The sequence below is a fragment of the Brachyistius frenatus genome, unplaced genomic scaffold, assembly GCF_029030835.1.
Source record: "Brachyistius frenatus isolate BFR_SWC_R1_liver_20210118 unplaced genomic scaffold, ASM2903083v1 Contig_28, whole genome shotgun sequence".
Classification (NCBI taxonomy): domain Eukaryota; kingdom Metazoa; phylum Chordata; class Actinopteri; family Embiotocidae; genus Brachyistius; species Brachyistius frenatus.
In genome coordinates this window covers 3,349,809-3,377,510 of record NW_027210627.1, presented here as the reverse complement: position 1 = coordinate 3,377,510, position 27,702 = coordinate 3,349,809, and the positions used below count along the sequence as shown (strand labels likewise).

At 41.0% G+C, this 27,702-nt stretch overlaps 1 protein-coding gene across 4 annotated transcripts in view; it reads left to right on the top strand.

The window, feature by feature from the left end:
- The window catches only part of adarb1b (adenosine deaminase RNA specific B1b), a 114,724-nt gene extending 87,833 nt beyond the window's left edge, over positions 1 to 26,891 (top strand). For all 4 annotated transcript variants that reach the window (XM_069698908.1, XM_069698910.1, XM_069698909.1 and 1 more), the window contains 9 exons: positions 7,886 to 7,960; positions 11,037 to 11,962; positions 14,476 to 14,590; positions 15,284 to 15,452; positions 15,640 to 15,827; positions 16,824 to 16,992; positions 21,500 to 21,681; positions 23,940 to 24,118; positions 25,455 to 26,891. In XM_069698908.1, coding sequence (XP_069555009.1) covers positions 7,933 to 7,960; positions 11,037 to 11,962; positions 14,476 to 14,590; positions 15,284 to 15,452; positions 15,640 to 15,827; positions 16,824 to 16,992; positions 21,500 to 21,681; positions 23,940 to 24,118; positions 25,455 to 25,631 — 2,133 coding nt within the window. In that variant the 5' untranslated portion in view covers positions 7,886 to 7,932 and the 3' untranslated portion in view covers positions 25,632 to 26,891. The remainder of the gene's footprint in view (positions 1 to 7,885; positions 7,961 to 11,036; positions 11,963 to 14,475; positions 14,591 to 15,283; positions 15,453 to 15,639; positions 15,828 to 16,823; positions 16,993 to 21,499; positions 21,682 to 23,939; positions 24,119 to 25,454) is intronic.
- The last annotated feature ends 811 nt before the right edge of the window (positions 26,892 to 27,702 follow it).

The window sequence follows — 27,702 nt, the reverse complement described above, 5'->3', positions numbered from 1 at the left end:
TATATTGAAAGTAATGATCTGTGTGTACACCAGCCTCGTGTTTTGGTAAAACAATGTTTATGACGTATTACAACCCATTTATTACAGTTTTATATACTGCTTACAAATATAATTGTAAAGCATATTCTCCCATATACATAAATAACTAATGAATGACCTGTCTGCCTGTATACGATATTCTAACAAACTAAAGGCAAAAATAAAGACATCGTCAATCAGGACTGACCGATGTTGCTGACGCTGTTGAAGAACACTTCACAGTTTGCAAACTCAGCCAATGTTTCAGTGAATAAATTAGTGAAATGATTTAATACAAATCAAAACTGTATTTCCTGTAGAAGCATATTTTCAATGTCAGGTTTGTAAAGGTCAGTGCCACATCAGTTCTAGCTATTAATTTGACTGCATTAGTTGAAAAGCTCCTTTCACTTGGCGTAACATCCGGCAAGTTTTCTCTTCTCTCTGTACATTTTCTTTGGCTTTTCATTCTCAAATCCTTTTTCTACAACTCTGTTTAATTTTTCTTTCCACCATACATTTTTTGACAAAGTTACACCAGAGCTGATAAACAGAGAACTTCTAAAATTGTAACAATGCTTTACCCTTTTTAACCCTTTAAAATAAAAATTTTACCACAAACAACGTGAGAATTTGAACGAGATGTCTTACTGAATTATAAAGAACACCACACAGACGCCATGGCATCACTGGCGGAATCTGCGCAGTTTTGCAGTCATTAAAAAACAACATTAAAAGGTATTTTTATAACAGTGATGGAACCTGAGAGCAGCACATTTATCTTCGCTTATTCAGAGCAAACACTTTAGGCCTGAATATCAATTACTGTGCAGTCAGGCGACACAATATTCAGCCGTCACTGAAAAAATAGGTGTTTGCTCCATTAAAAACACATCCCGACATGCATGTTTCTGTTTATTGTGAACTGTGAAGGTAAAATATAGTAAAAGAAATCATCAAGACCAAGAATTAGTCGAGTCTACAGTATGATCCTTGGGATTGAAGAATATTTTTGTTGGGTTACAATACCACAGGGGTAAGGGCTGTATTTGTGCAAGGGTGCATGCTTTTTCCTCTGTCGACTGGTGACAGGAGCTAAGTGTGAGCTGTTTTTAGAGCCTGTCTTGGTCCTGTCAGCAGAGCAGCATGTCAGGCTGCTGAAAGTTTGAGGGAGGAGGCTTTTGTCTTTTGTCTTTTTAATATGCTGTTAATGTAGTCTGGATGACAGTAGTAGATTTCCCTCACTGGGCCAAAGCATCAGGTGATGTCACTGACGCTGTTTGCCGACACTGCAGGCTGAAAAATGATGTGAGGCAGGCAGGACTGAATGAATAGCTTATAAGTAATTTCATCGGTTGAAAAAGCAAAATGCAACTTTATTTTTTGTTCGTATTTGAGTAACACAATTTGTTCTCCATTCAAAGCCATGACTTTCTTATCTAGTTAAATCTTTCATATTTATTTTTATCTGCCTTTTGGTACTGCCAAATTGTACCATTCAACCCCAGACACGTAGTGTATTTGTAGCTTCTTTTTTTTTTTTAACAGTTTGTTTTCAATTACAGTTGGACTCGCATAGCTCGAGCGAAAGGTGAAACACTAAAGTAAAGGAGGTAAGTGCTATCAAAGCCAAAACACCTTCCCCACAGTGTCTGTATAATCACATGAAAGAGCAAACCTTTTATGTGAGATGACAGTAGAAACTTTAGTTTACAGTCAGACCAATCAAATGCTGTCATCTCCTCACAGGACCAATTAGAAGCTATCATTCCATCAGTGGGCCAATTGCCACGTCATCCAAATTGCAGCCGTGTTGCCTTGTGTCCTTTTCTGTTACGCTTTTTCTACATTTCAATAGCCAATGCCAAAATAGAGGAAGGTGTATTATGTGCTGGATGCTTCATAATTAAAACATTTTAAAAAAAAACCAAAGATGAGATTGCATTCCTCAGATGTTTATAAGTGAAACTGAGTAATAATAAGTGCTAGCTGTGTCGCTTTGGTCAAAAGACAGACAAGGGATGCAGTTTACAGCCATGCTGAATATAATACAACGACGATTCAGAAGGAGTCAATCATGCTGTTAAAACGTGTTATATTAGTTGGATTCATGTGGCATACAAACTGGCTAGTCAAAGTACATTTTTTGAAACTGCGGTAGGTGTCGCAACTGAGGAAAATGGAGGGACAAATAAGAGCTGTGGAGAATAAGGCAGGTTGCAGCAGAAATATAGATGTAAATATACAAACCACAATGCTAATTTTGTGGCATTTTGAAGACATGGTGTATCAGAAATGTGACAAGGCTGCTCACTGAATAAACGGAAACAAACATGGAAAAAGCCCCACGCAAACAAAAATAGTGCCACTAAGCATCTTAGTGAAGGACATGAGTCAGACATGGGGACATAGTGAGTAAACGGGACTTCAACCCAAGCACCAGTAATACAGCGATCTTTGTGGATTATTAGTTATTTACATGGCAAAACAGTAAATACACGGAGAACAATCATATCTGGGAAAAACTACTAGAAGCAAGCCAATCATAAAGCACATGCTGGGATAAACAGTAAAATAAAAAGTCAATCACCCTTAAATCATACAAAGATAGTTTAAAGCATTTGAGTGTTTTGAAAGCCAAAACTCTAAACTATGACAGTCGTGTTGGATGATGTAGCCGACTGAGTGGATGAACTGGCCTCCAATTCAAGTTGACTGGCCACCAAACAAAGAGTCTAAGTGCCTAGACTAGAATCTAAAGCAATGTGGGACACTGAAAAGAGGCCAAACTAAGCACTCTCTAAAAACTACCCTCTTAGTAATGCAGATCCATGTGCCAAACATGTTTAGAGTCCTCACCTAGGACGGTAAATCACTACGGAGACTAGTAAAGGCAGAGATTACGTGATGAGTAAAACCCAACGAACATCCTAAATATTGTCATTATGCTACGGAGATAAAACACTGAGGTGATGTCAGGATTGTGAGTGAATTTAAATAGCTTCATAGGGAACCGTTTCCAGTCGTTGTATCCTCCTGGGCGTAGACCTTAGGTTCATTTTGAAACTGTCGGCTAGAATTGTCTCCAACAAGCCATTTGGCATCAGAGTTTTCCAGAGATTCAAGGACAAAATTATTAAAAAACTTCATGATGTTGGAAGTTGCTTTTATCCAAAGTGATGGTACACCATCGGGAGCAATGTGTTTTTTTAGTGTTCAGTGTCTTGCGCAAGGACACTTAGGCATGTGGACAGGAGGAGCTGGGGATTGAACCACCAACCTTCTGATTCGTGTGCAACCCACTCTACCGACTGAGCTACAGCCTCCCTGTTATACTATAATACAATGTTATACTTAACATATGCACGAGCAAGTGAGGGTCCATTAGCGTCTGTTGGACATACATTTCCTTCATCAGAGGGTGTCTGGCTCTGTCCGGACGGCCACGTAGCTCCAGTTTGTTTCTTTGGACTGCGTGGACTTTTCCAGGCAGCCACTGTGCTACAAGAGAGCCAGCAGCACACACGTCGGAAAACCAGAATGGATGTTGAATTGGAAGAGAGGCTGTGTGAATCTGTTAAATCCACCAAATATCAGGCCCTCGATCGATTTTATAGGTCCTGTATGAATTCAGCAAAATTACAGAGCCGGTGTTTGATGTGTTGGATAAAGCCGTAGTTCAAAGGAAAATGCTTCCCATTTTGCGAATACATTCCTATACTGCTTAGCATTGGTGATTTTGCATCAATGGAGCTTTCAACTGAATGTATTTTTGTTTTCTATCTAATTTCCTTTTTTGGTTGCCTTTCCAGTTTCCAGTTGCAGAGGGTGTGTAATTATTATTATTGATTAGTAAATCAATATGACCTCCCTCTTTCATTGCTCTTTTAAGGTTCGAAGTTGGCCTGAAATCATTTTGATGTAAATTCTCCCCAGACTGGCCTTCATAGACGGTTTGTTTTTAGACGGTTTGAACCCCACTGCCTGCCAAGGGCAGACCTTTCCATCTCCTTCTGTTTTAAAGGAGATAATGATTCTCCTTTAGTTGCAATAGGATTGCATTTTCTATCTCATCCTTTGTTCCTCACTCACCTTTACCTTTCCATCCCCACCGCCCCACCTCCTCCCATCAGTCGGCCACTGCTGGTACTCCCTCCATGGTGGCAATGCTCTATCGCTCCGTCACAGCGCAAGCGAGGGATGAGAGACAAATCAAAACCACCTTATTTCCCCTCAGTCCCGCTCACCGTGCCAGATTGAATTTGAGGTTTTTCATCTTCTTTCTCATCTTTCTCTCTTCCCTGCCTCCCTTGGCGTCCACTCAGAATTACCGGGAACCCAAGCCGCCTCACAACTTGATGACGCACTATGGTTTATGCATGTGGAGGGAGATAGTTGGTCGCCCTCGGCTCCAATTCTTTTGACTCACTTTGAATCTTCTGCTTCAGTTATGTGTTTTAAAAAAAAAAAAAAAGGTCAATATGATGATCCATCAAGGATCCCGCCTTGACTTGAAATCCTCAAGCGTGCAAATGTCCAACTTAGTTTTGTAAGCTTTAATGTCCAAAAAAAAAGTCCGATCTTTAAAGAAAGATGAGAAAATGTCTGTTTTTAATGTTCTGTACTTCACATTTCCCAGAAGGTTTTTTTTGGATCGGAGCGTAAATATTTTCAAAATCCCCTGGTTGTCAGATGTAAACCATAAGATGTATCTAAATCAAGATTCTTTGATGTCGAAGTATATTCTTTGCGAGCACAGCGGTGGTAAATATTACATTGCTGTCAGTCCATCATATTTTAAAGTACATAGTGTGTAGTTGCAGTGATGCCCAGCGCAGTCATTTATTTTTTTATTTTTTTTCAGTTCAGAAATTATTTTCAAATAAAAGTTAACCAAGCAGCTTAAGGACTACACCAGTAAATATTTTGATAACCATGTTACTAGTTTTAGAAAAAGATCTATAACAATCAGGCAACGGACCACTTTCCAGAAAATATCATTGACTCTTAAGCGGAATAGATTTTTCTTGAGGCAAAAAATTATTTATGTGCCTCGGTTAACTACCAGACAAGTTGATGAATTTTCTAAGTCACGGTTTAGATTACTCCAATTTGTCACTGTAGCTCAGCATTTGGCTGAACTAACAGTGGACAGCTCTTCTCAAAGGGAGGAGATACAGCCACACATCAAACTCCCACACCGCACGTTATACATACACTGAGCCCAGCGCTGATCGCTCCTAATAATCACGTGTCACCAGTATCTTGAGTGTGAGAATTGAGAGTACCCTGATAGTACTGGCATGTTTTTAACGTTGCAGAATGGGTTTTAACAGGGATCTTGAATTTCATGGAACGCAAAATATAAGCTTTCATTTTAGAAAACAAAATCCAGTGACCATGTTTTTTATGAAGCCCAGTGCCCTTTAGGTCTGCACAGTCATTTATATCCACGTTTACTTCTCAAGACACACACACACACTCTCACTTTATGAATTCTTCGTGGAACGCTCCCGACTGATTACACCTGATTTCAGGAATAGTTACGGATTTATGGCCAAGGCGGTCTCATCTGAAAATCAAAACTGACAGTCACACTTGCATAGCGTGCTGATTAGACTACACAGCAGTGTGTGTTGGAGGAATAAGACAGAATTTATATGAATAAAACCACAGCAATGTTTTATTTATTTTTTTATCGTTGTACTTTGATAAATTGACTCCAATTTACTCCTCCACATTTGCCCAATCCTGATCATTAAAAGTCTGTAAAAAAAAAAAAAAATCACACTGCATGTTGCACTGCAGATGTTAAAAGTTGTAAGTTAACTAGTCTGGCGCGTAGATGTGGCTCTGAGTTGCTGGATGAATTGTGTTGGGGACGAGGGAGAAATTACTCTCATCTCCCACTCTGTTGGACCTAGTCCCACCCATCCTCCCATCACCCCACCTTTTCATTTTCAATTATGGGTTGGAATATGAATCTTTAATAGGGTGATAATTGTGCTAGCATATTTGCTGTCACCCACCATTAGCCCAGATTAATTAGCCCATTTAGTTTAGCTTAAGAAAGTGTCTGGCTGAGGAATGGGTGCACTGATGGAAGATAGAGAGAGAGGAGAATCAGCACAATCTGTTCTGTATCATAGTGCCATCTTTTTCCTGCCTTCTCTCATTCTCTTTGTGTTGTTCACTCCTCTCTGCTCTCTTCCCGCTACTTTAACTCTCTTTTTCTCATCTGACTTAGTCTGTTAGTCTGTTTCATCCGTCTGCACTCTTCTGCTCTGCTCTCAGCAATATTTTTTTTGTCGCTCCGTGACTTTTCAAGTGGTTTGTGGGGAGACTGATGGGGGTGCTGAGTCGTCGCAGTTGAAACTTTCTCAGAATTTATAATTCTGTAATTACCAGTAAAGCATTAAACCAGTGGTGCAACTTTTTCAACTAAGCTGGTTTTCTCAAATTGTATTTTTGGAGATCATGAATTTTATGTTAAGCAGGCTGAAATTGATTCTAAAAATTAAGCCCTTAAATTTGATATGAATCACCAATTTGATTCATCATTTTTGAGTTTCAGCAATATGTTTTAATGTTGCTGTAATAGCGTAAGTAATAGGGGCGGCTGTGGGTCAGCTGGTAGAGCGCGTTACCCACTAATCATAAGGTCGGTTGTTCAAAACCCAGTTCCCCCTGTCCACGTGCCGAAGTGTCCTCTACTGACTGTTCTTCAGTCCCGCTGAGTATTTTAGGATCTTTAAGCTCATTGTTTTGGTTTTATTGACCAAGTCTGTCTTGTTTAACTCTCGCTCAAGCTTGTTTCCGGCCACAAGAGGCTGACTTTTTCGCTAACAAAGCTCCAGTGATGTGATATAATGTTACCCGCTCAGCAGCAAACAGTAAACGGATGACAGTTAGCAACAAAGTGGCTAAATATTCTGCGGTGAAACATTTAACTGGTGGAGGACAAGACGGAGATAGATATTTGTCATTAGGCCGGAAACACAACTCTGACCGAATGCTGACCAATTACAAGCAACCAATTACAAACCTAAATACCACAACAGCTTTAGAAAGAGATAAGATATCAGTATTGTGTTTACAACTTGTTCCTGTCGCACCGAATGGAAAAAACAAAAGCAAGTCTTAAACTTTACTCCTGATGTGGTTTTGCCCGCCTGGTATTTTATAGACAACTTGGTTCGCTTTGCCCGGTCATCGTTTGCTTATATCATGTCAAACACTGACCAAAAAGTTTTCTTTGATTACTGGCTTTCTTAATGAGTCATTCATTTGTGGCCTTGCAGTCAACCACTTCCACAGTACTTGCAGTTGCAGAAAAAAAAACCCGAAAGAAAATGACGTATGGCTGAAGTGTTGGATGTTCACGGTCAGTATGAGGGAACATTTTAAATTGGAGGAAATCATTTGATTCAGTGTTAGTGTGAAAAGTATTGCTTAATGGAGCTTTAATCACAAGCTCCACCTTCAGATGAGTCTTCTCTGCGTGCATGCGTGGCAGTGGAGTGACTTGGCCATGTCACTAGCTGTATATCTCTCAGCAGGCAGTGGGAAATGAGGTCTAATCGGAGGGATATTAAAGTCACAATAGACTGCTCCTGCTATTAAGGCCTGTCAGCCCTGGCCTCCTCGCTCACCTTGATATCTCTCAGTCTCTGAATATTTATATGCCTACATCAGGGTCTACTTACACAGTACAATGTGTGCATGTTTCTGTGTGCGTGCGCCGGTGCATCAAGCCAGAACTTTATCATCACTGTAGCTCCTCGGGCTGAATATGTTTCTTTGTGCATGTGTGTCATTGTGTCTGTGTATCTTACGCAGTCCACCTTTCTGTCCCTCGTATCCCCAGGTGCAGCCGGGGCAAGGCTGCTCACAGGTCAGAACAAACCCGTCACCATGGATGTGGATGAAGAAGAGAATATGAGTGAGTCCACTCTGATTTTTCTCATTTGTCCGTCCGTCTGTCTGTCCTCTTGTCTGTGCAAATACCTGGTCTCTCCATTTAAATGTATGCCTGTACTTTTGTTTCCCTCCTCTCTGTCTGCCCGCATGTTATCCCTTGTCTGTCCTCCTCTGCTGTGTAATCAGTGTGAAAAGATTTTTGGTTGCTTATATTATGCAAGTATTTGTACACGCAAAACAACAGAAACAAAATTCAAATCTAACCTGTACCTATTGTATAATTGTGTTTCAAAAACATATGTTTGAAAAACCTAAATAGTACTGCTCATATCTGTTGTTATAAATTATATGCTGATGTAGGAGGTTCATCTTTCAAATGCTATGATCAAGATGGAGGTATCATTTGTCCTTATCTGCACTAACCGAGCTCGCACACACAAATATACGGCGCTCATGCTAGCAAACCTTTTAGAGAAGAACTAATCATCACATCTGAGATGCTTCAGCTCATATTTCAGATTTCATCTACCTCCCTTTCTCTCTTTAGAAAATCTTCTCCACTCCAGCTTATTGAACTTTAATTAGACTTTTTTTTTTCTGACTCTGTAACTGAGGCCCAGAAGGCAAAAAAAGAGTGAATGTGTTTCACCACGTCTGCAACAATACTGAAGGTCGCTGTCATCCTAGCGGTGCCCTAACCGGCAACACAACAGTTTCTATTGTAGTATCATACTTGTTGTTTTTTTACTCTGGAGAAATGTTTTGTTACTTGTTAGGTCAAATAAGCAGTCACAAAATAGTCTTTGTTGCCTTTCAAAGCCTGTGAAGCCTCCTTCTTACATTCGTGCTGCCAGTCAAAAGATATATTTGAAGATAAAACACAGTCCAAGCTCACAAGCCTGTTTCTTTAATACCAAAGGAACACCAGAGGGAAAACATGAAAGAATTTCTAACTTTTATGTGACAACCTTAGCGCCGCTTGAAATTCTTTATTCACATGAATCATCCCAAATCAAAACCCCAACAAACAAGTTATGGTTAAAATTAAGTTTTGATAAAAGGCTTTTTTTTTTTTTTTGTCTGAAATATTCGGTTCATGCAACTCCCACAGCGGATTTTAGCGCTGAAAGATCCGAGCGTATGTTTTCTCTTTTTTTTTTTTCCTTTGTGTAACTAATGGATGCTGATTACACAAAAGTTGGCATGATGACAACCACAAGTGCATGTGTGTACAATAATTCAGTGCATGGATTCGTGGCTGTTGCTATATGCCGTTTGTCCTCTGATCTGGTAAACGGGCTCTTGATTATTAATAGATATCCATCCTGCAAATTTATTATATTATAGAATGAATACATTTTTTTTTAGTTAGCTCCAGGTTGTTGTGTGCCATTTTATTCAGTGTATTTGTGCAGCATGCTAAAGAGTTTCCGTTATGTGTCTTTTTGGCCACAAATCTAACTGTTAAGGTGAGATACTGGCCACTAGCAGAAACATGAGTAGTTAAATATGTTATGCAAGAACTTAAATGTAAAAAAAAAAAAAAAAAAAGATTTACCCCAGAAGATTCTGTTATCTTACCTTTGTAGAGTGAGCCACAGTACTCCTAGCTGTTTAATTTAAACTTATACATTTATAATGAGTCTAAGTCCTAGTTTAATTCGTCCCATTTTCCACCACAGCTTCAATGCTCCGGTATTTGTGGTGGACAATGGTGAAGTTTATGTCCATGTCCGGCCCACAAATTTCAACCATCATCATTCTGATAGGTGATAGTTCTCCTCCGCTACTACTACGCACAGTTACGCTCTCCATATTTTACTATTATTTAGTTTATTTGCATAACACGAATACCAATTTGCAGAATGCATCAACACACCACAAAATATTGCATGTTTTGAGCTCATAAACTGAAGGATTTGCAGTTTGTGTTTGTGATTTTAGGAATAAATGTGTTGTTGTCTTTCTCCTTGCCTTGAGACATGTCAGTTGCAGTATGCAGATGGTAACGGCATGTCAGTACATTTTGCAACCTAAAACTGTTCTCTGACAAGCTCCACGGGGGGATCTAAGAGGCGCAGGGTCTTATGAATGGCACCTCTTAGGAAACTTTTTTTTTTTTAATTCCGATTTTCCTCATTTCAAATACAAGTCATTCTTTAAAAAAAAAAAAAAAAAAAAAAAAAAGAAATCTCGTAAAAAGGAGTAAACAGCATTTTAACCTCCCACCGTGTCACCAGTCAAGCCGTAGGATCCTGCAATAGGTGGAGTCTTCTCCTTCTGCCTCTTTGATGTACTCTCCTGTTTGCCTGGTCCTCAGCTCCTCCCCCTGCACTACTCCCCCTGCACTCCCTCAACCCAACCTACAATCCCACTCATGCACACTGCGGCCTCTCTTTCTCCTGAGTACCGCAAGGAGTAACCTATCAAGCCTTTGCTGAAGGATGTTATAAATGAAAATTTTTGCCAATATTCCATCCACTTTGCTAACTGGATTCAGTGATATGTGTTCCCCAGTTCAGTATATTTCAGAACCTGCGGTGTAAAACTGAACACTCAAAATGTTTTTGGATTTCTCTATAGGCATTCAAGCTATTGAACATTTATAGAGTGGAAAAAGAACAGCTCTTTTTGTGTGTGTATGTTTCTATGTTAAGTGTAGATATGCGTGCTCGTATTTGTGTGCATTTATGTTTGAGACCCATAACACTGTGCAACCTGAAAAATGTACACTAGTTCCTATACTTGAAAAGACATTTCTCCCACTTTACCCCCACTCTTTTAATAACAAGCCCTTGTCTTAATTGTTAAGATAAATTCTGAAAAAATACCCCAAATTATTCTCAACGATGCTTTGAATATTGGCAAAGGTATACTTTTAGGGACGATAGCTGTATTGTTGTTGTGCTGTTTGTAGTAATCTCAATAGACTAAGGGTAATATGTTCAAAGTTAAATTAAAAGCTAGCTTCTTTTGCTATAATAAAGGAACACAAATCATTGGTTCAGTTCCAAAGAGTGATAAAGGAATCTATAAATTTTGCATTTACAAGATCCTGCAACGAAGGCGTTGTAAGTTACTCTTTCTGGGCACCGCAGGTTCAAGCAGCACCGACGTTAAGGAAAACCGAAACCTGGACAACGTGTCCTGCAAAGACGGGGTGGGAGTGGCTGAACAGCTCCCCAATGGAAGCGGCCTGGGCAGTCGTAAGCGTCCCTTAGAAGAGGGAAACAATGGCCACACGCATTCCAAGTTCCGGGCCAAGAAACGCAAGAAAACCCCCGGGCCAGTCCTGCCTAAGAATGCTCTGATGCAGCTGAATGAAATCAAACCAGGTCTTCAGTACAAACTGCTGTCTCAGACCGGACCAGTCCATGCACCAGTTTTTGTCATGACTGTGGAGGTCAATGGACAGATGTTTGAGGGCATGGGTCCAACCAAGAAGAAGGCTAAACTGAATGCGGCTGAGAAAGCACTGCGTTCCTTCGTCCAGTTCCCAAATGCATCCGAGGCCCACCTGGCCATGGGCCGAACCCTGACTGTGAACACAGACTTTACATCCGACCAAGCTGACTTCCCAGACATGCTCTTCAATGGGTTTGAGACACCGGCCGCACCAGAAGAACCCTTCTTTCTTGGCTCCAATGGTAGCAGTTCCTTAAATTCACTAGGAGAGTACCCACTGCCCACGCCACCTGGCAGCAACCTTGTCCAGGCCCCATTGCCCCCTCCATCTGCATTCAGCTCGCCCTCCAGTGGCAAAAACCCAGTCATGATCCTCAATGAGCTCAGGCCAGGCCTCAAATATGACTTTGTCTCGGAGAGCGGTGAGAGTCATGCCAAGAATTTTGTGATGTCAGTAACAGTGGATGCACAGACGTTTGAAGGCTCAGGGCGCAACAAGAAGCTGGCTAAAGCCCGGGCAGCACAGGCCGCCCTATCTGCTCTGTTCAACATGCAGCTAGACCAGACACCATCCAGGCAACCCATACCGAGAGAAGGATTGCAGCTCCACCTACCCCAGGTAAGATATTTGTTTCACTTGTTGATTGCAAACAGAATCTAACCAGATCAGATGAGATCAGTAACGGAACAATTTGATACATATCACCAAGGTGTGCATCACTTGAGGCCCCAGGAAGTGACAGCCTTTGGCTCTCTTTAGTTATATTGCCCTGAAATAAATATATTGTTTGATAAGGTAGCTTTGGTTTGGTAATTACATTTTCATTTGTGAAGTTGTAGTGTTTTCAGGTGAATATCAGTTTTTCTGGCCTTGAAAATTATTTTGAAAAACAACATTGTTTCCTGAATTGAACACGCCCAAGAGACCTTTTTTTTTTTCTAAGGGTTGTGATCTTCAGAAGATATCAGTACTTTCAGTAGTCCCGAAAGCTCGTCATACTAACATTTCCATCGGCAGTAGATACAAATAATTGTACTTGTTTGAATAATTTTATTATTAAAAGCAAAAATGCACATAATCATAGATTGACTTGGCATCACAGCTCAAAAATTTAAGGTACACCCATGGGTATCTGGAAAGGAATCTTAAGTACGACTGTTTTATAATACATAAGGATACTCAAAGCACTTGTCCTTCCCCACTCACACTATTTATGTTGGGCATGGAATTAATTAATTTGTTGTTACAATGCAGGGATTATAATTTAAAGTATTCAGTAGTCAATATGGGACGCGTACCTCCCGGAGTTAGTTGAATGTTTGTTTTAAGCTCAGGGAGTAACAGCAAATCCCTGAGGTTTTATTTGGGGTTTTTTTCTTACGTTAAATTGCTTATGAGTAAATGCAATGGCTTGTCAGAATAATTCTGCCTTCATAAACGGTGTTATTAGATGACTTAGTCAATGCTTTCAACCATACATGACCCTGAATCTTTTTTTAAAAAGAGCGTCACAAATGACAGAACTTGAAATGACAAAGATTTAAAAGCAGATGGAGCCGTTAAGTTGTAAAGATGATTGTTTTAGACACTACACATTGGATCTAGATAAACAAGTCACGCCACTCTCAATAATGAATAATGCTCCCAGAGTAAATGGCTGTTGAAGAAATAGTACCACCGTTAGCTTCGGTAGAGGATATGGCCAGAACTAGAAAGGAAAGTATTCTTCTGGACTTGTCTGTTGGGTTGCAAAGAGGTCGACTCCAAACTGCTCCATCTGTCAAACTGTGTAGTTCTGCTGGGTTATCATTCAAATCTCATTCACATCAGGTTAGCAGAGACTTGGGGAAGGTGGTACCTTCATATGCCACTGACTGCCAGTGTGTGACAAGAGATAACAGAGGCAGCAAAGCTAATCAGCTTGACACGCTGTCAACAGTGCCCCCGCCCAACCACCCCAAAGCCTTTTCTTTCTTTCTTTACTCACTCTCTCCACTTGTCAACTGATTTATTCAACAAGCACCCCGTTATAACGATAGCGCCCCCACTAATTGCTCTATTAATTCTCTGTCGCTTGATATTTAATTTCTGCAGCCTGTTTCCATCTGGCAAGGCACTAATAGGGAGAAATAGTTGGAGTACACTGCTGTTGCAGAATTTTTTTTTAGATTTGTCTTTGATAGTTTAGTAGGTTTCTTGATGTTCAAACTAAAAAATAAAAAAAAAAACATCAAAAATGTCTTTCATCTTTTCAAATACTTCTACAACAAAGAAATATGTAGTAGTGAAGAGTAATAGTTAAAAAAATTTTACTCTTTACTGAACAACTTTGGACGTGCGATGTGTATTTTTTTTTTGCACCCCGGGAGAATAAAAGTCAGAGATGACCTTGGCATTCGAAAGTCAAATGATCTGGCCATGAGTGGGTGATTCTGAAGTAGCAGGGAAGTAATATTGGACTAATCTCTTTAATTTGTGATCATCCAACCGTCGTCTCTCCTCTCGGTTGTCGTCATTTTCCATCACATTAGCAAGGGATAAAGAGCCAGCTCGGGGAGCAGGCTGTCCAAGAACAAAAGACGTGTGAAGTTCACGTCAGGTTTCTCCCATTATTTGGACCACAGTTTTTAAACCTTGCGGACTACCAATGAGCGCTTTGTTCTCATCTGTAGCTCAGATTTTTCGTGTTTGTTTTTTGACATGTGATTCGCTCTCAGAAGGGAAGATGGTAAATTATAACTGTCATGCCAAAGTCAAACAGCGTTGTTGGAAAGATGGTTAGCTTTGCCTCAGGGGGTCAACCCAGTTTCACTTGTTGCTGTTTCAACGCTCTGACTCTTGTTTGAAGCTGAGGGTGAACACTGTGACAGGTACATAGTGCTCTAGGGGAAGATAACATCAGACATGCTTTGTAAGCTGACATATCTGACACAAGCTTGTGTTTGTGTGGCTGCGCGTGTCTTCCTGCTGTGTCTCTGCGTGTGTGTGTGTGTGTGTGTGTGTGTGTGTGTGTGTGTGTGTGTGTGTGTGTGTGTGTGTGTGTGTGTGTGTGTGTGTGTGTGTGTGTGTGTGTGTGTGTGTGTGTGTGTGTGTGTGTGTGTGCGTGCATGTGCGTGTGTGTGTGATTCCAGGTTCTAGCTGATGCCGTCTCTCGCCTGGTGGTGGATAAGTTCAGTGAGCTGACAGAAAACTTCACCTCCCCCCATGCACGACGAAAAGTCCTAGCAGGGGTCGTCATGACAACAGGTAGGTTTTTCAGGAGGAGACTGTTGCCGCTTTTAAGCTGACAAAATACAGCACCGACTACAGTCGGTTGTATAGTCCAAAGAAAAGTTGAGGTTTCGAGCCCAAAATAGCAGCTGACAACAATCAGGGTTAAGCGCACTATATGATGGTCCTCATATATACATTATATAGGATATTGTATATGCATGCAGGGAACAGTTTTCAGCAGACAAAAACCCAGTGAGTATGACCCGCTCAGTACCAAACAGCAAACAGACATTTGCAAACAACTGTGGAGCATTTACAAACTAAAGAAATAGATATTTTAAGAGTTGGTAGATACCAAAAACAGAGCTAAAAGAGTTCAAAAATGGTTAAATAATGTTGCCCCATAAACCTCCGGATGTAAGTAAGTAAGTTTCCTTCATTAGAGACAGTGATGTCTTTAACCACAATGTATTTACATTAATTTATATATTATATCATCTTTAGGGACCTAGCAGGCTGAGGGTTAGGATTCCACAGCAATGGCTTTTTAAGGCATGTTTTTTTTTTTCTTTTCTCAATGACATTGATCCTGTAGTATCCTCTTTATTTTCACACCTGTGAAGTTCATCAAGGGCACAAAAACATAATTGAGACCTCGTGTACAGTCTGTGCTTTAAGGCTGCGTCATGTCCGCTGACTCATATATGCTCCGTTTCACCCCAATAGGGACCGATGTTAAGGAAGCACAGGTTATTTGTGTCTCCACGGGTACCAAATGCATCAACGGTGAGTACATGAGCGACCGCGGCCTGGCACTCAATGACTGCCACGCTGAGATAATCGCCCGACGCTCGCTCATCAGGTACCTCTACACCCAGCTGGAGTTCTTCCTCAGGTCAGTGCACGATGTAAAAACGTATTTTCTTCAAGCACAGTTTATTTATTTTTTTGCATGTTCGAGCGGATACTGTAATACCGCCTTGCAGCAACTGCTCTGCTTCTAATTGTATTCATTTAAAGTCCATTTAACTGTGCCGTGATGAAAAATGATGTAAATGTAGTTTCTCCTGCTTTTTCGTCAGCCCCAGTTTAAATTTGCCATCGGTCTGTTGTCATAGCAATGGCAAGGAGGACCACCATAAGTCGATATTTGTTCAGTGTGACAAGGGAGGCTACAGGTTAAGGGACAACGTTCAGTTCCACCTCTACATCAGCACCTCGCCCTGCGGAGACGCCCGGATCTTCTCTCCGCACGAGGCCGGAGTGGAAGGTACGAAAACAACAGCAGAGGATTCACATGCTGCTTAACGCCAGCCGTGTGTCTCCTCCTCAACTCAGCTGACATGTTTTTAATTTGGTTCCGTCTGAGCTCAGAATTCAGTTTCAACAACAGTTTATGTTATTTAATTAAATTTGTAGGTTTTGCTCCTATGCTTCGTTTCATTTAATTAGAATTTTACTCCAATGTCCAAATACGCATTACAGACACATTTAAACAAGGCAGTAGTAATTAGAGCTTTTTGTCATTCTCTGTCTGCCTCTATCAGTCTTCCCCCCGCCCAGCCCACCCACACTGTCTGTCTGATTAACCTCCCTCTTACTCTTGTCACAGTGCTTTCCGTTGCACATGGCAGACTGAATAGAAAACAGACACATTCAATTAGTCACTGAATAGATGGTGCCTGCTGGTGGAACAGCAGAAAACTTTGATAACATAATAGTAAATAATAGTTCATACTGTGTGAAAGATTTTTTTATCTTTTTTTTCTTAGAATCACTGGCTGTGTCCAAAATCACTCTTAATTACTGCATGTAACTTGTAATATATTTAGTTGAGTGTCTGAACTCTCAATGTGTCAACTATACAGTCCCCACAAAAGTTCCCCAGTGGAACAAAAAAATGGTGCAAATGGCGTTTTCTTAAATGCATTTTATAGATGCAAAAATGGCTGTTGTACTGCTCAACCACTGACAGTGACGAAACAAAATGATGATTAGCAAGTGTCCGAATTGTCAGTTCATTACTCGGTATTGATTGCGTTATATGGGAAGTATTGGCTGAATAAACAAGGGAGAGATTTCGGACAAGGCTTCTGTTTTCTCATTTCTCATTTGTAGTTATTTGCATATTGATGGAGATAAACATTTTTGACAGAGCCAGTCATATTAGTCTGACTTGTTCTGGAATAAGTAGCCCACTGAACTTTTCTGACGGTTTGTGTTTTTATGTGAGCGTCTCTGTCTCTCTTTGCCCTTCCTTGTTTAGACCAAGGAGACAGACATCCCAACCGGAAAGCACGGGGTCAGCTAAGGACCAAAATTGAGTCGGGGGAGGGCACCATCCCTGTGAGGTCCAGCAACACCATCCAGACCTGGGACGGTGTGCTTCAAGGAGAGAGGCTACTCACCATGTCCTGCAGTGACAAGATTGCGAGGTAATTAGGTTCAAATTCAGGTCGAATACAGCCTTTAAAAACAATTACTGTTGGCAGTGTTTGTGGATAATATTATAATTCATGTTCAGTTTTAGCCTGCAGCTGATTGTTGCTTTGCAGTTTTCTGTTGTTTCTTATTTCACAGAAAATCTTTCATGGAGCAGGGCAGCATTTTGGAAAATATGTTCTCTTTCTTGAGAGAAGAAGGTCAGCAGTTTTCAGTGTAAAGCCCTACAGCCAGGAGCTGGTTAGTTTAACCTCTGTTCTGACAAATCCACCTACCTACATCAAGTTTGCTAATTAAAGATTTTAACCAAAATATCAAACTATTTTTTTATGTATTTTTCTCATGCGTGACAACTAGATACTGTGTTCAATTCTCTTGGTGTAACTTCAAGGACTCGTGTCCTTGAAGTTTGGTATATTTTTTAACAAAATATACCAAATATCTGTTGTGAAAGTACCTACCTTCACGGATAGTTTGTGTAATCAACAAATACTGGAAGTGAACATGTGAGCAGAGTAGAGAACTTGCCCTGGTCCTCGTTCTGGATGAAGGGGAAGACTGAAGCACGCAGGGAGAGAGGCGGAGCTGCTGGTCGGCGTTGGTTTCGGGAGATTTTGTGTGCGAGGAAACACCTTGGCGAGTTTTACCATCGTTTGGTTCAAGAGCTGAAGTCTCTCCGTTTGTCTGAGGTGTGTGCAGAGCAGAAAAAGATATGACGTAAGGTCTTTGTGGCTCTAGTCTTACATTTTATTTACAAAGATTTAGTTGTTACATTTTTTTTTCTGTCAGGGCACCTGATATATTTGAAAACCTCAAATTAAACAACTGCGACAGTGGATTGGACCGAAGGCTGTCCAGAAATGTGTTTGTGGACTTGAAGTCACCACCATCAAACCAGGAGAAAACAATGTTGCTACTCCTAACCACATTATAAATTGTATTCCCTAAAAATGACTATATAAAGCAGGGAAGCAATGACAAAACTGTTATTGTCAATAAATCAATAGTAAAAATACATGGAGGGCTTATTTTTCCAACTGACATTTAATTTGCTATCCCAGAATTTAATTCTTCAGCCCTTTTTCGCCGTGTTTCATGATACCCTTTTCATGTGTTTTATTTATTGGCAATATAATCTACTGTATAGTGCTAAATCATGCCTTGGTCGATCCGCTGTGTCACTTGGGAGTCTATGGTTTCCTTCAGGGAGTGTCAGGGGCAGCTGAAGTGATGGATCCTCCGTCCCTGGGGGCGTTTTTGCAGGCAGATCATAGCGTCTTTAGTCTCTGTCCATGTTCAAGGCAACACTGTGCCTCTCTGGTGATGAACGATAAAACTTTTCCATAACTCCTCTCACGAGCCCTCCTCCTCCTCCTCTTCCCCTTCCTCTTCCTTCTCCGCCCAGGATCGTAATACTTTGCCTGAACGCACCGAGTGATTGAATGCAGAGCGTGAATTTGACGAGGGACATGTCTACTGAGTAGCGAATGCTGTTTGCACTGGGTGAAAGGTGTTGTTGCCCTTTTCAGCGTGTCAGTATTGGCGCCAGTGATTTTGATTTTGAGTGGTTGTCCAACGTTGAGGGATCCAAGTCAGTAGAGGGCAAAATAAGGTTGAAGACTGTACATATGGCTACGTGCGGTGTTTTTTTTCTGGCCTGTTTATTTTTTTATTTTTTTTGTTAGATAACGAGCAAGAACATGAAATATTTTATGGCTCACACCAGTTACAGGGCCACAGAAAAAAATACCCCGCTGCAGTTTAGGTGTTATAAATATCTCTCCTCCACTGTGAGAGGCTATTATGCACGTCTTCTCTGCCTGATTATGCCTTCTCATAACACAGCTATTAGCCAGGTCCGAAATCTGCTATCCACCTGCTTCTGTCCCTGTCTGAGTGATTATTGAGCCACCGGGCTGCTATTTAATACAACCACTGACTGGCACACTTTGACCATGCCCTCACTGTTCCCTCCTTACACATTGTTTTGTTCTCCTCTCATTTTCCTTGGATTACATGCCCGGCCCGACAGCTTCAATGTGAACAAGCAGTTCTCTGCCTCGCGTCTGTTCTCTTCAGCTTTTTTTTTTTTTTTTTTTTTTTTTTTTTTTCAAAAGAGCTCATTAGCAAACAGGCGAAGCTTGTAAGGGTTCTTTCTCCCTGTTTGTCTTATGTTCTTATTTCTTCAACACCTCACCACGTGTGCTTTCTGACTTTGAACCCTTGTGTCGTGTGTTTGTATGTGTGTGTAGATGCACATAGCATGATATTGAACACAAAAAAAAACACAGCAATGTTTGACAAGGCTGAAATTGAATCCCTTTAAAAACATGAAAACTATACTGGTTTGTGGTTCTTTTCCCAAAATGTGTGTGTCCTTCAGTGGGTGTATTTGTGTCACCATGTTGTTGTGATGAAGCAATATGTGTGTGTATTACTGCAGCCTGCGCATGGCAGAGTATATTACGAAGCTGTTTGAATGTGCTGGATGTGTGCCTTACTGCTCACAGCAATTCATTGATTTCATTTTGCCCTCCCTCAGTTTCACACTCTCTCACACACACACTGCCTGACACACACACACATACACACAGGGAATATTGCATATGGAAACAATAGGCCCTCTATGTAGCCTGGGGTCTTATGCTTGCATTTTCCTCATCGTTGTGGGTTCATGCTGGTGATTTCACACACTCAAAAACAGACTGCCTCAAATGAAAGCCAGAATGAGAAGAGCTTATCAACACACTGTGTCACATTTATGTTTTTTTTGTGTTTTTTTTTTTTTATTATGTACCTCGCAGGACACAAGCAAAAGATAATGACTTTTTATATATATATATATATATATATATATCATCTAATGCAACAAAGAGACCAAAGCCATCTTTGAATTTATCCTGCGAACTTCTGGTACTGTTTGTGTAGCCAAAGCTTCATATACTGTGTTTTTCTGTGCCATATAGCTTTATTGTTGGCCTAAAACTATTTAAAAACTTGAGCCACAACATGACAAGTTCTTTATTACCCAGCCTGGTGTCATGCCAAAGCATGTAACACACCTGTCAGTTCACTAGAGGATACCGTGTCAGTGTCATGTTTTGCCTCACCTGGGCGTGAAAAGTACACACACGTATAAACGTGGTCAAAGAAGGGGGTCATGTAAGGAAGTAGTAAAAGTGATAACGTCCGGATAGGAAGGTAGCTTGTTGCTTGTTTGATGGATCAGGACTTTCACCAAGGAGACCAGGGTTTGAGTCCGTGAGAATGTGGTGTTGATTTCCTTCAAGTAACGTAAATACGTTTCTCATGTAACATATTCAACTTTCGTAACGTACATTAAATAACTACTGTGATATATACATATATATATATATAACGTTGCTTACATAATGTGACTTTTTTTTAACCCAAATTATCATCTTTTCTTAACTGTAAGCAAGTTTTTTTTTACCCAACCATGTTATTTTTTTTGGTGGCTAAACCTAAGGCGCCTTACTTGTCTCGCCTAAACGAGGCAAAACATGCCACTGACACGGTATCCTCTAGTGGACTGATGAGTGGATTGCATCCTTGACAGCATGTTGCATTATCATAAATATAGGATTTGTATTGTTTTGAGTAAATCCCATGCACACTATTCTATTGATGAAAAGATTTACTAACGCAGCCAATATGCATTAATCTGCAGCTGAAGATAGTTCCTAACAAATGCCTGACTTTCTACACTTTGAGTATTGAGCCATTGAAATAATAAAACTGTATTTGTGAACTGTTGTTTTAAGGTTTATGTCATAGAACCAAATGGGATTGGAGCTGAATACAGGGTCTGGAAAGACATTGAAAACTTATAGGTTTTACGCTTTCCATCGATTTTGTTGACATTAAGAAATATTAAAATATGAGTAACACCAACCAGCCATTTAAGTCCTTTACAAACTGTTGCTTTCTCTGTCTTAACTTTCCCTTTCCTTCCTTCTCACCATCATCCTTCTTTCTTCCTCCCTCTCCTATTTTCTCAGCCCTCGCACTCCTCCTGACTTTTCCTCCAATTCTGCCCTCTCCTCTGCATGTCTCCGACGCCCATTTCTCTTGCTCCCTCTCTGTCTCTACGTCTCTCCGTGTCTCTCTCTCAGTGAGGTGGGCAGGCGCTGCTTCACAGAGCATGTCAATGGGAAAATGACTGGGGAGAGATGGCTAATGATGCAGCGTAGAAATACACAGAAGTCTGCGGGGAAATGAAATTGGATACCTCAGAGTGTACACAGCTGTAGGATTACGTGTGTAGGATTGGCTGGTTATGTACGACTACTGTAAAGCAAATTCCATTGATGTGACAAGCCTTGCTCCAATACTGTGTCTTTGTTGTTGAGTAAAGTAAGACTTATTATAAATTGGAGCAAGATACAAATTATTCCAAAAATGTCGTTAAAACAGGATATTTCCAACAAATATGCTCCACTTCCATATTTTCTAATGTATGCGTGTTTCCCTCTGCAGGTGGAACGTGGTGGGCATCCAGGGCTCTTTGATGAGCTACTTCTCAGAGCCAATCTACTTCTCCAGCATCATCCTCGGCAGCCTTTACCACGCTGACCACCTCTCCAGGGCCATGTACCAACGCATCGCAGATATCGAGGACCTGCCGCAGCAGTTCACCCTCAACAGGCCTCTACTCAGTGGTAAGAGCCCCCTTTGACGTGGAGCAATTGGGAAATAAGAATTTAAAAAAAAAAAAAAAAACATCCAATAAGATTTCCCAAAGTTAAAGCATGGTGACGTTCACATTTTCCGGGTTATGAAAAGGTGAACGTGACATTTCATTGTTCATCTTTGCCAATCAAACTCCAGCTGTCTAAATAGCAAGGACTAAGACTTTAATCCTAAAAAGTAAACACATCAATTCACCTCGCTGGTCAGTCCCACGAGAACATCAACACAGTTATTGCTTTTCGCTTCTGTTTGATCTCAGCTGACATTTTCTTAGTTCCTGTGGAATTTAAATAGCTTTTATCATTTTGTGTACATTTCAGCAGTAGGTTGACCTTTTAAAAAGGCCATATAGACCAGGACTCTCTTTACCTTTACATTTTTAGATTTAGTGCAGTCAGTCTTTGTCTTCTTTGACCTTAGTAAGACAATATGATGTCAATTTTACGAACCTTTTTTTTCACCAACTTCACTTGGTTCTTAACTCATTTAGCTTGCTGTCATTCATATTTGTTCTTTCCTTTAAAGCCATTTTTCTGGGTTAAGTTTTAATTTTTTAAGTTTCTACTTTTTCACATTTGACTTCCTGTCCGGTTTTTTTTCAACTCCTCTTCAAGTTTTCACATATTTCACTATATATATATATATATATATATATATATACAATATCGTGCATTTACTACAGACATTGACAAGACAAAGTGTTCAAGTAAAAATAATACATTTTGTTGTTAAGCTCCTATCCCACTTATTTACAGTTGCTACTTCTGCCCAGATATCCCAGCTGACTTTGTGCGAAGGCAGGGTACAGCCTGAATAGATCACCAGTCCATCACAGAAAGACCGACAAGGTCAATGTAAAATCGCGAATTAACCTCATGCACATGTTTTGGACGGTGGGAGGAGCCCAGAGGAAACCCACGTAAGCAGAGGAAGAACACGCAAACTTCACACAGAGAAGACCAGCCTGCCCACTGTGGGAAGGTCTTTAATTATTATTATCATTATTGTAGTACTAATGCTCATGGGGTCCAATTTTCTGTTTTCCGGTATTAATAAAATCACAATCAAAATCAATCGTAGTCGCAAGTAAAAAAAAAAAAATCGATTCCATATTTTCCACCAAAACGCCAACAATCTGCGTTGTGCTGCTTTATTTGGATGGACCTTCCCTCCTGTTGTCATCGCTCTTCCAACCTGAGCCCTGAGCATGATGCACCAAAATACCACATCATCAAGAAAAGCAAATTTCAAGGTCAAGAAAACACCAGACTGTCAGAGCACTACTTGCACCGGTCATTACGCAGCCAGGTAAATAGTGCACTGAAATTCAGACGGCGAAGGGAGCGACACTGTGGTCATTGTGTTTACATCCTTGGGGATGATATGGGTTCATCCTATCACAGAGCCCGGAAATACGTGCAGCTCCTCCCCTCCGGTTGCTCTCTAACTGCCGAGTAAAGGAGATAATAGTCGGGGGTTATTAACCTTTTCCGCTTTAGAGAGTTTTCAGCGGTGAAGGGCTGTGGCGTTAGAGCGCTGAGGGTTTCATCCCTTTTAAATCATTTCTGCCACAAGTGCTGCCAAATGATACCGAGGAGCTTAACACACACACACACACACACACACACACACACACACACACACACACACACACACACACACACACACACACACACACACACACACACACACACACAAAGAGAGAGAGAGACATAGGGATTTATGACATCCATATATCTCCCATTTATGCTTGAGATACAGTGGAGGCCAAAGCCCTGGAGTGTGCTGCAGGAGAGCAGGCACTGTCCTCAGAATCCCCCCCCCCCACCCCTCCTGTTCGTCTCCCTGGAGATAGACAAAATAAATAAAAAAGCAAAGAAAAATAACGTCCTGTTTAAAGATATTTGAGCTGTGGGAGCAGCTGTCATTTGAAGAAATGGGCTGCCGGGTTTGGATACCTCATCCATTGTTCGGAGGGGGGGGGGCTTTTGTTGCTCTGGGCACCAGTTGGTGCAGAGCCAGTAATGAGATAATTATCTCACAGCAACTTTTCCGCTTGAAAGCCTTGAGACATTTGTTCATTTATTTAATGTTCTGAGGTTGCTGACATGATGCTGGAGAAGGAATTTTACCATGCTGGTAAATGAAAACAGTTCGATCTGTGAGGCCGTATTTTAACCGGGGTGTGTGTGTGTGTGTGTGTGTGTGTGTGTGTGTCTGATTTCAGGTATAAGTAACGCTGAAGCCCGGCAGCCAGGCAAGGCACCGAACTTCAGCGTGAACTGGACAGTGGGCGACCAGGCCCTGGAGGTGATCAACGCGACCACCGGCAAGGACGACATGGGCCGCGCTTCACGTCTCTGCAAACACGCCCTCTACAGCCGCTGGGTGCGCCTACACTCCAAGGTACGCAGAGGCCAGAGCTGCACGCACACATTCATGCAACTAAACATAATGCTCTACGCTGTATTGAAACATTTCAGTCAGTACCATTAAAAAAAAACACTCATTTAATAGTGTTTGCAAGTGCTAATAGGTGTTTAATCCTTATTTTCATTGAAACCGATTTGTTGGTTGTTGTTGTTGTTTTTTAAAAACCTGGGACACCTCAAACTCAACAGCAAATTGAACCTATTTTTTTTTTTTTAATATTTTAATCATAAGAACTTACACACCGTGCGATTCAGTCAAGACACAGAATCAAACATTTGGCAAGATTACTGGACTGGTTCAGTGTGGCGATTCCAGGGATCGGTCCGAAACTCAAGCAAGATCAAACGTGGAGGCGGACCGTCGTCATCAGCTGTTTGCAACTGTGTGAGCTGTGTGTTGCGCTGATAAACCAAAATAGGAAAAAAAAAAAAAAACTCTCGATGAATTTGTTCTTGAGAAGATAGAAGAAGCTTCTGCTACAAGCGAACGTTGTTGCTACTCGCCCACGAGGGAAAGAGGGAAACCTGCGATCATTGGAAATGAAATCGTTTTCACACATTCAAATTGTAAATATGAACCTGGAGGACTCCAGTCAGTAACGTGAAGATTATTTACCCCGCGCACGTAATTGGTTCAGAGCCATTCTCAAATCTGGAGCGCCTCGTGATTGTTTGTAGAAACTAATCCGATTCAAATCATCACGATCATGCTTCTTGTTTGGGGCCAACATTCGCCACAAGGTGCCGGCTTTAACGAATACGTCTGGTGACTGTTCTTTTTTTTTTTTTTTTTTTTTTGAACAACCGAACGGCCTCAACACCTGAGGAGGTGAAGATGAACGGCAGCAACACAAAATAAAATATTCCCCAACATCAATTCCAAAGAGATCTCGTTTCAAAGAAAAAAAACAAAAGCTTAAAACAGTACGAGGTGGAAGAAGTCTTCACTTATGTGGTCTAAGTAGCGGTGGATTTTCTGCTTTGGTTCAATGATTAAATATGAATTGAAAAATCTGATGTGTGAAGGAAAAAGTGCCTCTCTGCTGAGAAAACAAACCCCCAAATAAGGGCGATGAGTCAGTCTTACTGATTAAATTCATGCCTCGTTACAAGACCGAGGAACTTCACACCTGGAACAATATTTCGCAGAGAAGTCACGAACTGCAGGTGGTCGTAAACACGCAAAGACCGAGACATACAAAAGTACTGTATAAACCTTGTTTCTTTACATTGTTGTTTTTTTGTGTGGTTTTTTTTTTTTTTTTGTGTACTCTATTGCTCACTGCTCTTCGTCCCCTCTTCCTCCTCAGCTGTCGTCCATCTTGCGGATCAAAGTCCTGAAGCCCAGCTCGTACCACGATGCCAAGCAGGCGGCCACAGAGTACCACTCTGCCAAGCAGGCGCTCATCAAGGCCTTCCACAAGGCCGGCCTGGGGGCCTGGGTCAAAAAGCCCATCGAGCAAGACCAGTTCACCCTCTGCTCCTGAGGGAGTCAGGGGACCAAGGGGTTCCTGAACCACCCACTCCTCCCTCCCTGACCCTGACCCAGGCCTGAGAGCAAGAGAGCCCCGTGTTAACAACCAGACGCTTAACTTCCGTCCCATGTGTCGGCACGCACGTGCACTTTGTCGTTGTGAAAATAAACGTGCGTAGTTTCACAAACCATCCATAGCTCATCATTCTCATTCCTCAAAAAAACAAACAAACAAAACAAACAAAAAAAAAAACTCATCCTCATGTCTTTTCTCATCATGTTGATTTATGACCTCATATTTTTTTTTTTTTTTTTTTTTTTTTTGGATGGTGTTTTCCATCTGCTTGTTTTTCTGTTTTTAAAACTGGAATCCATGTTTTTAACCACGTAGCTGTTTTATGTTTCCCAGAGGAAATCGTGTTCTTATGCTGTAGATGTGGAAGTTGAAAATTATACAGTTTTGTCTTGATCCATGAGTGTAGCCACTTTTAGGGTGAAATGTAGCCTAGAAACAGGATCTTTGTTAACGAAAACCAACGTGTATGGACCTAAAAGATATATATATAAATATATATATATACATGCTAAAATTAACGACTTTGCTGAACCTTAATTTAATGATGCATAAATCTGCAGGATGTAAATCTAGTACTGAAAAGAAAGTGAGCATAAAATAGCTATATAACATTTAATATGTGTTATTTGGTCCGTTCCTTAGATGAGACTACATGTTCTTAGCCCCTGTATTAAAGATGAAAATGTGACACAATATTGTCGCCCTGTTTGATTCACTGACTGGGGATAATGCAACGCGGCAGGTGTGACAGCAGTTTAGCAACCTTTTGTTGATTTTTGTGTGTCTTTTCCATTCATCCGTGCATACGTTCTGTAAATTATTTGATGTCACTCTCATTTCACACTTGAACCGTGGGGGCGGGGTCATGTTGACTCCTCCCCCTCGCCTGGGTCTCGGGACAAGTTTTGGGAGGTGCTGCACGTTGTAATTTTTTTTTTTTCCTTGATCTAAGCCATGGCTTTGCATGGAAACTGAACTGAGAGGCCCGCAGAGCTGAAAACACGCGATGGGGAGCCCCCGTGCGTCCCTCGGTGAATGATTTTCGAATGAATGCCAGCATCTTCCTCCACAGGCAGCTTTGAATATTTGTCTCTATTTTCTAGATTTCTTGTGATTGTTTGTTTTTGGTTCTTCGGGGACGAGGGCGGGGAAAGTTATTATTTTATTTTTTTGGGTTGTTTGTTTGTGTTTCTAAAGATCGGGACGTTTAAAGATTGGGGATAATACTGCAGTGAAAAGTAGTGATAGTATAACGGACCTCTCGGATCTTGTAATTACGTCCCATTGTGGCAGGGATCCACGATAGCTGTCAAATCATCCGTTAATAGAGATGGCATGGTCGATGCACTAAGCGGCACATCCAGTATATGAAGTTATATTCACTCGATGCCACATTACGCCACTCTGTAGTGATTGTCCCTCCACATGTTCTCTTTGGAAACACCTAGACGATCCGTGTAGTGACATGCGATCCCTGCATGACCAGTCGAATATCTGATAAACTCTGCCAGTAGATTTACAACCAAACGTCTCACAGTGTGATGTCATGTCCACCCTCCTCTCTTAAACATTTCCTTCAGAAACATGTCGGTCGCATATTTCAAGAGGACCTTTGTGACTCCTGTACACCCTGAGTGCGTAGACGTCCTCGTGTTTTCAATTTTCTAAGTGAGGACACGTTTCCAATTAACTGCAGTCAATTCCTATTTCCAGTTGTAGGGAGAAAAAAAAAGAAGAAAAAAAAAACTGTGTGAGTGTGCAATTTCTGTGTGTGCTCAGGTGTCTTTAAGCATACTCTGTCAAATTTTCACCAAAGATGATGATGTCCATGTGTGTTTCTTCCCCCAGTATTTTCCTTATGCAGAGTTTTGTTTTGTTTTGTTTTTTATATCTTATACGGTATTTTGGCATCCAACCCTTTACTGTCTGGTTTTTTGTAAATCCACCAAAACAATGTACTTTTGCTTTGTACAAAAAACTATGTATTCAACTTCAATTGTGGGGGGGA